The sequence below is a fragment of the Podospora bellae-mahoneyi genome, chromosome 7, assembly GCF_035222275.1.
Source record: "Podospora bellae-mahoneyi strain CBS 112042 chromosome 7, whole genome shotgun sequence".
NCBI lineage: Eukaryota > Fungi > Ascomycota > Sordariomycetes > Sordariales > Podosporaceae > Podospora > Podospora bellae-mahoneyi.
Window position 1 is genome coordinate 1,664,304 of NC_085886.1, and position 12,562 is coordinate 1,676,865.

Below are 12,562 nucleotides of genomic sequence, written 5' to 3' on the forward strand. Positions count from 1 at the left end.
CAGTGACCAAGATGGCGGGGTAGAATTGTGATAGAAACCAAATTTGAAGCAAAATCTCCCTGTCCCACCTTGATCGCAAAGTTGATGATTATCAAGCAAACCTCTTCCAGCCTCACAAAAGACACAGTCACACTGTACACATGAAACCCTTGTTCTAATCGCATCAACATCCGCATCCCCTTCTCACCAACCAAACCACCACATCTACTACCCAAGCCCTCGACCGAGGCCAAACCACCATAATGGTCATCCAACAACCTTCCAACCAAATCAAGTTAACAAACGTCTCTCTCGTCCGCCTCAAAAAAGGCAAAAAGCGCTTCGAAATCGCCTGCTACAAAAACAAAGTCCTCGAGTGGCGCTCCGGCATCGAAACAGACCTCGACAACGTCCTCCAAATCCCAAACGTCTTCCTCAACGTCTCCAAAGGCCAAACCGCCCCCTCGGCCGAGCTCGCCAAAGCCTTTGGTAAGGACGTCTCCGTCGACGACATCATCCTCGAGATTCTCAAGAAGGGCGAGATGCAAGTCGGAGAAAAAGAACGCTCCGCCCAGCTGGAGCGCGTGCACAATGAGGTGATGAGCATGGTGGCCAGCAAGCTGGTTGACCCGAGGACGAAGAGGGTGTACACCACGAGTATTATCGAAAAGGCGCTCGATCAGCTCAGTTCGCAGGCGCACCAGCAGAGTAATAATGACAAGGATAAGAAGGAGGACGGGAACAGTGCCAGTGGGACGCCCGCGACGGGGGAGGCAGGGGAGTCGAAACCGCAGGCGCCGAAGCCGATTTGGAAGGGCGTGAGCGCTACCAAGAGCGCAAAGTCGCAGGCGTTGGAGGCGATGAAGGCTCTTGTTGCGCACCAGCCGATACCTATCGCGAGAGCGCGCATGCGGGTGCGTGTTACTTGCCCGACGAATGTCCTGAAGCAGTCAGTCAAGGCTCCCAAAGTGGCTGCTGGAAAGGAGGACGAGGAGGGGGAGAAGAAGGCACCAGGCACGGTCAAGGATAAGATTCTCAGCTTATTCGAGCAGGTCGAGAATCAGGACGTCATGGGTTCCGAGTGGGAAGCTGTTGGTTTCGTCGAACCAGGCATCTTCAAGGATCTTTCAGACTTCATCGAGAACGAGACCAAGGGGAGAGGCAACGTCGAGGTGCTGGATAGGGCGGTCACACACGAGGACTAAAAGAGAAAAAAACTTGAAGATGCCCAAACAAATATCTTGATACCCCTTCTAGCATGCCTTGGTCTAGTTACTGTTGATAGGAATAAAAAGTTCTTTTGATTTTGTATCACACAAGTCGCCATACGAAAGTACAAGTCACTAGAAATGGTCATGTACTTTTTTCATATCTGCGCCTGTATTGTCATGCTGTGTATCATGGTGGTTCCCTTTAGCAATCCGGCGACCTCCACAGAGTAGAGACGTCGCAAAGGAAAAAAAAATCAACCCGAGCCCCATGACCATCCTTTGCCTGAGATAACACCACCGAAAAGCCAAGCACAGCAGTGCCAAACAAAACCGCACGCTTCCCGCAAATGCTTAACCACCCTTCTTCTTGGAGACACCGACGGTCCGGCCGCGGCGACCAGTCGTCTTGGTGTGCTGGCCACGGACACGGAGGCCCCAGTAGTGACGGAGACCACGGTGGGCACGGATCTTCTTCAAGCGCTCGAGATCATCACGGAGCTTGGAGTCAACACCGTTGGCGAGGATCTGGGAGTCCTTGCCATCGACAATGTCGCGCTGTCTGTTGAGGAACCACTATTCATGTTGTTAGCTTGCTATTCGGTGGCGGGAGGGCACCGAGGGATGACATACGGCGGGGATCTTGTAGGCGGTGGGGTTCTGGATGATGGTGACCAGACGCTCGAGCTCTTCGGAGGTGAGCTCACCGGCGCGCTTCTTCAGGTCGACATCGGCCTTCTTGCACACCAAGTTGGAGTAGCGGCGACCGACACCCTTGATCTTGCTGGACTGGGGGTTAGCCAATGTCCAAGCGGTTTGCGACTGGTGCGGTTCGAACTCACGTCAAGGAGTAAACGACCTTCTGCTTGCCGTCAACGTTGGTGTTGAGCAGACGCAGAATGTGGTTGAAATTGCTCTGTGAGACTAGTTAGCCCGGCCCCTCGACACTCAATATGATGCCCGCCGTCTGCTCAGTTTGCCATGCTGCCATCTCTCATTGGTGATATTGCCAAACTCTGGATGCTGGCCAAACACGTCCAATAACTCAAATAGTCACATCGTGGGCATCTGGGGCCTAGATAGAGTCCCAAAGCTCTGGGCTTATCCGGCAGATCCGCCGAGTCGGTGCAATGTGTCGAGTGTATTTCCGGCCGCCATCAAGGTCGAAATTGATAGGTTTTGAGGCAACGATGTCGGATTTGATCGATTTCGAGGTGGGAAGATTGCGATCGTCGATGATATCGTCAAGGACGAGTTCTGCTTCGAAGTTTTCGATCGGGGAGGCGGCGGCGACCACAACACAGGCATTTCACAGGCAGGCAAACTCAACAGCTGATGGAGATAGAGATAGAAAGACGTACCTTCTCACCCGAGACCAAACTCATGATGGGCAACTGTTGTCGAGGCTTCGCTCGTGTTGTCCAGAATTTGGTTGCTGTCGAGGTTTCGTAAAAAGGGTCGTTAGCGAATTTGTGAGCCGATGGGTTTTCGAATTTGTGTGTGGTCACGTGTGGGGGGGCAGAAATTCACTTGCCCAGGCACGGACCAGCTAAGGTGAACAATGTGGGGCTGCATTTTGCCTGTTCGACGGTCAGGGTTAGGGTTACCTTACTTGGCATCAGCCCTGTGAGAGCGAACTTCTGGGCTCCCTCCGCGCCACTTTCCCCAGACATTGCTCAGGAAGCATGACCAGTCTCGTTGTCAGTTGGCAAGCTCCTTCATTGTCATGCCTCTGCCTCGGTGGTGGTTTCAACCAACAGCTGAGCCAATCGAGAAACGACTCTTCAAGGAGCGTCCCGCAGTCAGCAAGATAATTAGAGAGCCGGCATCTCAGATCGAACCCTTTCATACCTGCAAACTAAAATAGCTAGAAACTGGAGTTTGCCCCTGAGAACTCGACATGACGCAGTCCCTGCAACAATGGCAATCCGAAACTGCACGCGCGGTGGTTGCTCGCTTGGTGGCTGAGCCTAAGACCGACGGTGACGTTTGCCTGGGCGGGCCAGTCCAACATCGCGGGGTCAACTTGGGTCGGCATCTTGTTGCTTGCTTCAGCTGCCAATAACTTAGCCCCGTGTCCGCTTCCATTCTGCTGCGCCTGACTCACGGGACGTCAGCAGCAGTAGCCAAGCATTGCTCTTTCTGTACATCATCTGCAAAGAAAAGTAAACTCTTGCTCATTTCCTTCCAACTCCAAGCTTGTCTCCAAAGTTGTTCAACGTTGCCCCTCCCGCACCCAGAACTTCAAGATGCTCGACGAAAACCTTCCAACCTTTCGGTTGAAGCCGTCGTCAGACGACCCACTCTCAACCATACTTTACTTCACTCAGAACGGCTCCGAACCATCTCCCGAGTATCTATTGCGAAAACCAGACCCCGCGCTGCCAGCTTCTCGCAACAAGTATGGCGTTGGGCTTTGCGATCCTTATAACCACAATGTTGTATACGGCGAGGTGACGGTCGAACCGGAGTGGACACTGCCTACCCTCTCCGCGGCCGAGATCCGCGCCCAAGCACAGTCTGGCGCTCCTCCTGCGCCAGCGACAGCGATTATTCCAGACAGCTTCTCTATCCAACTCTATGATCCAGATCAGACTATCGCAGTGAAGCTGATGGCAGGCAGCTGGAACAAGAGTGATACCTGGGAGTTTGAGATTCCAGTTCAGACATTTAAGACTCCCACGACGAGCGAGCTCGACCGTGAGCAGCAGAACACCTCTCCAGCAGCTGCTGATCTGGTCCCGCGGATCATGTTCCGTTGGAAAAAGGAGGGCAAACTCAGCAAGGATATGACATGTTACATGTCAGGCAAGAACACGGCAGGCAAGAAGAGCAAGGAGCCCGATATCACAGTCGCCATGTACAAGGGATCAAGAGAAAGCGCCATGACGCTCTACCAGCCAAACCTTCACCGAGTAGAGGTTGAAGACCGCAAGGGACTAGAGCTGGTCCTCCTCCTCGGCGCAGAAGTCATCAAGGATCTCTACCTCAACCCCAAGCCAGGGCTGTTCAACGTCTCGGCCACCAGCCCAGGGCCCCTCCCAAACCCGCAGAAGAGGAAGAACTCCCGTCCCAATGTGGTGGCAGCAGCAGCAGTTTTTCCACCCCCGGCAGCAACCCCCCCAGCCGCCATGTCAGGAGCCTTGAACAACACTCCTCCCCCGGTCAAGAGCAACACAATGCCTACTACCTCCTCCAAACCTGGCGCAGCTCCCCCAACAACAACAGCAAACAACATCCCACCCCCGACCCCCGGCGGCCCACCAAACAAACAAGCCGTAACCTTCACCTCCACCCCTACAGCCTCTATCGAAGCAGAAACCCACCGCCTGCAAGAACTCGTCGAGCGCGAACAACGCGAGCGGGAGAAGGCCGAACGCGCAGAGCAGAAGCGCATCAAAAAGATGCTCGAAGAGGAGGAAAAGGCCCAGCGCAAGCGAGAAGCGGAAATCGCCAAAGAAACGGAGCGTCTGCGCAAGAAGTACGGGGTTGAGGGCCAGGACCTCCCATCGGATCGGCCTTCTTTGCCTCCTAGGCCGGCGTCATCGTTGAATAACTTGGCTTCTATCCCGCAGCAGCAACAGTTTTTCCCTGCCCCCCCGCCGCCACAGCAGCAGCAGCCGCAGTGGTTAGGTGCTCCGGCGCCGGCGCTGCCGCCACGACCGGTGAGTGCGGGGCCGGGGTCGGGCCCGAATCAACAACAAGGGGGCCAGGGGCCGTTTCATTGCAATAAGCTGAATGTACTTTGGAAGGGGGCGGGGCAGCAGTTGGAGCATGTGAGGAGTCAGGTTGAGAGTAGGATGAGTCCGGAGTTGCAGGCGAAGTTGAGCCAGACGCTGCCGCATAGGCCGAAGAAGGAGGAGGAGGGGGGTGGGGGACGGAGGAGGGTGCAGAGGAAGAGGAGTTCTGGGTTTTAGGGGGGTTAGGAGGGATTATGAGGGTGGTGTAGGACATGGATGGGGCATACTAGAAGTGATCAAGCATGATGGGAATTTGGGGATGGGTTTTGGGAGGAATTCTGATATGGGTTTGGTATAATGAGTTTGGGGAGGATAGCTGTTTCTTTCTTTTTTTTTTTTTTTTGCAACGAGATATCATGAACATGTTAGCGAAGAGTTTGAATGGAATTATTTTTGAAACACGACAGAAATCTTTCTATATATCGAGTAACTATTCGGGTGGATCTTACCCCTATTCAGGCTCCCTGGCCCAGGGGGGGAACTTATCGGTTGAAGAAACCCAAGCAACAAGCAAGCATGTGTTCTTTGTTTGAGTGGACTAAAATACGACGATAACCGCCCATGACGAACGTAGCATTTGTGCCAACCGCTTGGCGGTTTGTTTGAGACGGCTGTTCAAAAAGCTTGATGATGATATGATCCCTATCACTGAGATAGGGGAGTTCATCTCTACCATGAGTGTTTCCTTTTCTTGTTTGTGAACTATCATCTGAACTTTTTTTGGTGTCAAATTTATGTGTGAGGTGATGTCCACATATAGATTTGACAGATCAATGCATAATCAAGTAATTGAGTTTGTAAGGTGTATATTTCTAGAAGGACGAGAAGGATTCGTTTTGTTGATCGGAGGATTTTGGTGACCAGGCATGGTGGACGGGAGGAAGAGATACCGGGCCGTTTGGTTGGGTCGAGTTAGGAAAAAAAAAAAGTTGAAACGCGGGGTTTGGGATATGGGTGGTTATATATGGACAGGGGATTGATGGGGATGTGTTGGACGTTCTGGACGATGGGGGCAGGCTTTGGTGAGACTTGGTGGGCGGGTACTGAAGCTTTCTTTTTTGTGGAAAGGGGAGGTAGGGAAGGCGGGGAACGGGGGTGTTGAAGATGGGTGATAATTATGTGGTGGCCTGGTGACTTGCGCAGCCTAGAAAGAGTGTAATAAGTGTACCAGGCGTACTTGTGATGAGCTAAGATAAATCTTAGATGGTAACGTTTGACGCGGAGGAAGAATGTGAGCTGACTGCGGACTTGTGCTGCTGTTCAATATATTTTTGGTGGGGGAGAAGCAATTATGGCAAGGCTGTGAGAGCCCTATGAATGTGCTGCTGCCACAAACTTGCATGGTGACACGCCATCTGGACTCTGGTGGCCAGGCACAAGGTATTCAAGTGCCGCTTCTGAGATGATATTCAGAGTGCTCAGACTGTTCAGACGAAAACGAAAAAAAAAAACTGGAATTGATGTTTGTGATCAGCAGTCGTCGAGGTCATGGTTGAGGTCAAAGGTCGAGCGAGGATCAGTTCAAAACAGATGCAACGGTGGACTAGGAAACCCCGTCTCCCCCGTTAAGAAGAAGCGGGTCGAGGGGCCGGGGCCAAGCAACCGACTTGCAAATTTAGCGCTAAGACCATTTCGGGTGCCACCACCACTTCCAAGCGGCCAAAGCGAGCGGCTACGACAACAGCAACCTGAATCCGCAATCAACCTCCGCCCGCATCACGACCGCCTGTTTTTCCTCCAGGTCGCTCGTCAACAGCGACAAGACACTTCCGAAGTCGTCGCTGCCACCATCGCGACCCCCCGATACGCCGACCGAAGAGCAAAGAGCCCGTCTCCCGAGGCCGACCGCACCGCCCGTTGAGGCTTAAGGAGGGGCTGCCGTTGTACCTGAATTGTTGGAACGGCTTTCCAGCTAGTTGGATTTTCCCAATTTTGGCGCCGTTGGACACCATCGCCGCCGAAATCGGTTGCTTTGCTGAAAGTGATTATTCTGTATATTGTCTTCGTTCCTCTACACATATCAGCTTTCTGGGACCCAAGCGAAGATCCTGAACCGTCGCACCCCTTATCGTCGCCCCCCACGCCGAGGACCCTCTGCCCTCGACGCTGGCCACCACCTCGTCTCCTGGTAGCTCTACCAGTTCTCACTTTAAGGGCCCCAGAAAACCGACAATCCGGCCCTCGTTGCAGCTTTGGGCTGTGAGGGCCTCACAGAACTATTTCAGTCATGAATTTCGATTCCGGTACCGCCTACGCCGAGTCGGACGCCGACGACGAGTACGAGAGAGATATCCATGGAAGCTCGCCCATGGCCACCGATGTCGAGACCTCTCCTATCGATTCTGACCCACCTTCAACCGAACACACACCGACAACCTATGGCTATCGCTCAAGCGCCGACAGGCTCCCAGAGACCATCATTTCGGAATGGACTGCCGAAGAGTGTGCCGATTTTATTGCGTCAATAGGCGTTCAACAATATGCAGATATATTTCTAGGTACGCTTGCGCCGGCTGAGTCTCTCGAAGGAATGTCACCGCTAATATTCTTTGACAAGAAAACGAGATTGTGGGCGAGGCTCTGGTGGCTCTTCAGCATGACGATCTCAAATCCATGGGAATCAACAGCGTGGGCCACCGCCTGACAATATTGAAATCCGTGTATGATGTCAAAAAAGCCCAGGATGTACCTATCGAGAGCGATCATTACATGCCGCCCAGTATGTGGTAACCCCTGTTCCAGGAGGATGTGCTTGGTGACTAACACGAGGAAAACGCAGCTGCGGAAACCGAAGCCCAGGCAGCAAACGCGACGTTGAAGGACATTCAACATCTTGTCCAGCAACTGCGTGTTCGAGACGAGCGGATCTCCATGTTTGAACAGGACTTGCGTCGACTGACGGACGATTTCAGGAGGTTGCGCGAGGATATGCTCCCCGCGTTGAGGTTGGCCAAGGATTACCAACAGCCTTTACCAAACGATCCGTCGTATGGAGATACCCTATCGCCGCCTGCACCAACGCCGTCATCAGCCAACCAATACAATAGTAGCCTGTCGAGGAAATACTCAACTAAGGTGATTAAGCTCGGGTCGACACCAAAAGCAACATCACCAACTCATCTTCAAACCACACACAACCCTTCCCTAGTCGAGCAGACCCTCGACCCCTCGGGAGCGGCAGACAGAGCAGTCATGTCGTCGTCCCACCTCGCAGCCATGAACGGCGTAGGCAGCTCCGTCTCCCCGGGATATCCATCACCAAACATGCCCTCCCCCACCTCGCCACCAACCACCGGTCTAGCAGGCAATACCTTGTCCTCACGAGCCTACCGCTCTGATCAACCACCCCAGCAGCAACAGCAACAACCACAGCAACCGCCCTCGTCAACCAGAACAACCTTTTCCGAAAACGACCATTACGGCAACCAAACCAAAACAACGGCCGTCCCCGCGCCGAGAAGGATGCAAACCCCGGCGCCGGAAACACCAGGGTCGAGTAACTCGGTCGAAATATTCAAGTCTTTTAGGGTGAGCATGGATGACCCGTGTTACAAGGTGCTGCCGGCGGCGTTGAAGAAGTACCAGATCAACGCGCCCTGGGACCAGTATGCGCTGTACATTGTGTATGGGGATCAGGAGAGATGTCTGGGGCTGGATGAGAAGCCGTTGATTCTGTTCAAGCAGCTGGACAAAGAGGGGAAGAAGCCGATGTTTATGCTCAGGAAGACAAACAATGCGCAGGCTGGGGGGGCGGTTGGGGGTGATGGTGGGGGGATGGGAGGGGGAGGGGATGGGGGGCAGCAGCAGCAGCAGCCGGGGAGTGCGGGGTTGGGGTCTGGGGGGAGGGGAGGGGGGATGGGGATGATGGGGTATGATCCGCCGGGGGGGATTATTTGAGGGAGTCTTTGGGGAGACGTTTCTGAGGTTTGTCTCGATAATGTGGAGCAAGCGAGGGCGTAGGGAGCGGGGTGGGATGATGAGATGTTGGATTTTGGATATGAGGTGATATTTATGTGTGTTTCGGATTGTTGGATTTGAGTAGGAAAAGGGGAGGGACACAAGACCTGTGTGATATTTGTTTTTTTTTATACAGCAAAATAGTTGGAAAGATGGGTGGAAATGTGGTTGGGGGGGAGTGTTGACATAAAGTTTGGAAGCATCTTGATTTTTTTCTTGTTTCTATACCTTGGGAGGTTTTTGTCTGGAAAGTATCACTTTTGGGAAGTGAGCGATGTGATGTGGGTTTGGTAAGTAGGATGCTGGATGGATTGTTTCCAAAAAGGAACATGTATGGGGATTTGAGTGGTCGCCTGGGAAGGACGGGGTGGGGGGGAGGCTTTCTATTCATATATATATATATAAATATTGAAAACACAGGAATTTCGAACTTCTGTCAAAAGGTTGTTAATCACCCTGATACTGCTCACTCTCGTGGTATACATATATATATAGTGGCTGCCGTACACGGCACAGCGCTCCGGATAGAATGATGACGAGATACTGTGATGTGGAATCAAGCATGGCCTTCATGGATAACAGGACACCTCTGGGTTAGGTATAGTGATGCGCCTCTTGATTATGCTGATACGCCTGACCAGTATCTTTCGACACGTCTCAACTATCTTCAAAGGTCTACGCTCCTGTCAAACACCAGAGTAGCAAAAAAACACCGTTTCATATTGCCCCATGAATGATCTCTCCCATAACTGTCCCCATATCACTGCTACCAACCCATCCACCACCCCCAAAACCCCCTAAACCCATCAAACCCGTCCCAAAAACACCCCCCTTACCCCCTCCTATACCCCCTCCCCGTGGTCTGCTGACTCCTGGCCCGCTCCAACTGGTTCTTAAACTCCCCAAACAACCCCCTCACCTTCCCCCTTTCCACCCACCCCTCCACAATCTTATCCACCAGCTTATACTTCCTCTTCAGCTTCATCTTCTCCCTCTCCACCAATCTCGCAGGCTGCATCCACCCCTCCGCCATCAGCTGGCTCTCCACCCAGTCCTGCAGCGCATGCTTCCAGTGTATCAACGTGTGCGCAATCTCTGCGTTGCCGTTGCACACCACCCCGACGTAAAACGTCTTCTCTTCGGGGGCGATGGTGTTCCCGTCTTCGTCCATGTCGTAAGATTCGGATTGGGACTGTGAGGAGGAACCGCTGTCACTCGGCGGCTCAATCGGGTCGAGAAAGTCCATCCCAAAACGTTTAACATAGGGGGTGCCAGAAAAGGAAATCGTCCACGTTGCTGGGTGACCTGACCGGCCGCACGCCTCGCAGTTGGATCCAAAGATTGTCTCGTGAGCTGAAGCGCCGACTTCGATGGAAGTGTACTGCGGCCTGGCACGCAAGGCTTTGTAAAAGTCAGGCTTCCACGCTGACGAGGTGAATTTTGAGCTGGCGAGCGCTCTGACCTCGTCGTCGAGTTTCTGCCAGCCGATGCGGTAGAGCTCGGCGGTCTTTTCGGCGAATCCGGGGTTGATCTTGTTTTGGACTAGCCACTCGACGACGTCCCGGAAGTGCTCGATGAGCTTCTTGCGGGCGTGGTGGGTGAATTGGAGGGGCATTTGCATCAGGTCGTCCGGGGCACCCATGGGTGCATCGCTATCGTCTTCCACCACAAAGTCATCGAGGTCTTCGGCTTCGGCTTCGGTGCCCTCGTCGTCGGAGTCGCCCTTGAGAGCTTTGAGCTTCTTCTTTTTCTTTTTCTTTTTCTTGTCTTTTTTCCTCTTCTTTTTGCCGTCAGGCTCTGACGGTTCGGGGGTCTCGACTTCGTTTTCTTGTTCGTCTTCTTCATCCTCGAATTCTGAAAGCGCGAGGTGGTCAGAATCTGTATCGTAGAGCGCCTTGCGTGGCTCTACATCTTCCTCCTCGTCTTCTTCCTCCTCCCCGTCCTCCTCAACGATCGTCTCACCGGCACGTCGCCGACGAAGCATCTCTCGCGCTTTTTCCTTCGCCGAAAGAGGCTTTCGTGGGGTTTGTGAAGACCGCAGTCTCGGGGTAGGTGCAACGACCTCTTCTTCATCAGAGTCGCTCTGTTGCTGTTTTACCGGTGAAGAGCCCCTACGGATCAATCTCCGCTTCTTCACGGGCGAGGAGACCAAAGCCATGTCGTCTGAATCATCGCTATCAACTGCAAGCCGCCTCTTCCTGTTGACACGTGATGAAACGGGCGTCACGATAGGCAAATCGTCTGACTCCTCTTCCGAATCCGCTGGAGCTTGCTGCTTTTGTTTCGGGGTAGATTCCTTCACGGGGCTTGGAGATGCTGACGACGAAGAGATGGAAGCTGGCTTGTCACGAGATTTTCCCCGCTTGGTGTGCCGTTCATCCTCGTCATCGTCATCGTCCTCACTGATGAAGATGGCCTTCTCCTTCCCTTTGGACGTTTGCCTGATTGAGCTGACAGGCGGCTCATCCTCGGTCGCAGACGAAGACTGGTCGAGCTCTTTGGGGTAGGCGAGCGACGGTCTTGACCTTGTCTTCTTTGCGCTGCTGAGTATGAGCTGGGAGGAAGTTATAAAGTTGCCACCTGGAGAAGAGCTGCTTGCGGCAGCGGAAGGAGGTGGTGGCATGGCGATCACGCTATTCTTGGATGGCGAGCCCTTGGTTGGAGTCGCTTTTCTGGGGGTTATCACGGCAGGCTTGACTCTTGGACGACCTGCGGGAAATATATCAGCGATTTTTTCTTTGGTGAGGAAGAGAGAAACGTACCTAAGGTGGCCTCCAGGGTCTGTTGTTTCTTTTTAGAAGGCTTTGCCATTCGTAGAGCTGTGTTGCGCAGTTAGTTAGAGTTGTTGGCTGGCGGAAAAAGCAAGCCAGCTCGAAGTTCAAGAAAGGCTTTTGTAGTGGGTGAGCAAACAGAAGAATAGGCGTGACCCAGCGCCTTCTTCTTCAGCCCAAAATTGTCCCCATCAAGAAATTGACTTACCAATATGCCTGCCGTGGTCTTGATTATTTCTGAGACAGGCGATTTTTGACAGTGATGCCGACTGTAGTCAACGAGTCTGAATGGCACCGGATTCTTACTTCGTCGCAACAAAAGTACAAGTGATGCCAGGGCCAGAGAAAAAGTGATGGCGATGTTGGCTAGGTAGCTCCGAAAACGGTTATAGTGGTGCAAGCAGATTCCCTGATGGACGCGTATAGCCGTGGCGTTGAGAGAACGCGGTACCACGTGACCGGAAATTGAAAGTCTAAACTTGTAACCTTGTCCCTTTTAATATATATGCAAAAAAGCTCGAATTCAAACCATGTGCATGCGACAACAACATTAAATATACGGTTCGGATCTATTCCTCAAGATTTCTTTTCTTCACAGCGATACCATCGAGCTGGTAAAACGGCTGAGGTTCTATTCATTTTCATAGTGTTTGCGCCTCCGAAAAAAAAGACGCACAACCAACTCCTGCTTCCCATGCTTTATAGAAATATACAAGCCCAAGGTTGTCCGGGTACACACCACACACGCTTCCACCCCTTCTCCCCTGCGTCCCTCCATCTTTGACCTGTCATCCATTCATTCGTCCCATCCCATCCATCCATCCATCCCAGGCCCTTTGTGTTTCCCAGCCGTGCCAAACATTCCACATTAATTAAACCCGGACACCAAAGCCAGCCAACCTTGCAC

The 12,562-nt window shown here is 52.8% G+C and overlaps 5 protein-coding genes across 5 annotated transcripts; 3 read left to right on the plus strand and 2 right to left on the minus strand.

Annotated features, from left to right (window-relative positions):
* Nucleotides 1–242: 242 nt before the first annotated feature.
* QC761_706800 (uncharacterized protein) lies at nucleotides 243–1,184 on the plus strand (the record flags this gene model as incomplete). The annotated part of the gene is made up of 1 exon (XM_062882233.1): nucleotides 243–1,184. One exon carries the CDS (start codon nucleotides 243–245, stop codon nucleotides 1,182–1,184), a length of 942 nt encoding a protein of 313 aa, XP_062728249.1.
* Nucleotides 1,185–1,198: 14 nt separating this feature from the next.
* RPS18 (ribosomal 40S subunit protein S18B) lies at nucleotides 1,199–3,218 on the minus strand. The gene is made up of 5 exons (XM_062882234.1): nucleotides 3,039–3,218; nucleotides 2,549–2,969; nucleotides 2,030–2,103; nucleotides 1,821–1,971; nucleotides 1,199–1,763 (listed from the first exon to the last, which is right to left on the minus strand). The coding sequence occupies exons 2-5, from the start codon at nucleotides 2,570–2,572 to the stop codon at nucleotides 1,542–1,544; spliced, it is 471 nt and encodes a 156-aa protein (XP_062728250.1). The 5' UTR covers nucleotides 2,573–2,969; nucleotides 3,039–3,218; the 3' UTR covers nucleotides 1,199–1,541.
* A 218-nt stretch (nucleotides 3,219–3,436) lies between these two features.
* On the plus strand, nucleotides 3,437–5,104 carry QC761_706820 (uncharacterized protein; the record flags this gene model as incomplete). Its single annotated transcript, XM_062882235.1, has 1 exon — nucleotides 3,437–5,104. One exon carries the CDS (start codon nucleotides 3,437–3,439, stop codon nucleotides 5,102–5,104), a length of 1,668 nt encoding a protein of 555 aa, XP_062728251.1.
* A 1,244-nt stretch (nucleotides 5,105–6,348) lies between these two features.
* MTS50 (Mitogen-activated protein kinase adapter protein MST50) lies at nucleotides 6,349–8,824 on the plus strand (the record flags this gene model as incomplete). The annotated part of the gene is made up of 3 exons (XM_062882236.1): nucleotides 6,349–7,425; nucleotides 7,485–7,646; nucleotides 7,707–8,824. The coding sequence occupies exons 1-3, from the start codon at nucleotides 7,155–7,157 to the stop codon at nucleotides 8,822–8,824; spliced, it is 1,551 nt and encodes a 516-aa protein (XP_062728252.1). The 5' UTR covers nucleotides 6,349–7,154.
* Nucleotides 8,825–9,716: 892 nt separating this feature from the next.
* QC761_706840 (uncharacterized protein) lies at nucleotides 9,717–11,695 on the minus strand (the record flags this gene model as incomplete). Its single annotated transcript, XM_062882237.1, has 2 exons — nucleotides 9,717–11,593; nucleotides 11,647–11,695. 2 exons carry the CDS (start codon nucleotides 11,693–11,695, stop codon nucleotides 9,717–9,719), a joined length of 1,926 nt encoding a protein of 641 aa, XP_062728253.1.
* Between the last annotated feature and the right edge of the window lie 867 nt (nucleotides 11,696–12,562).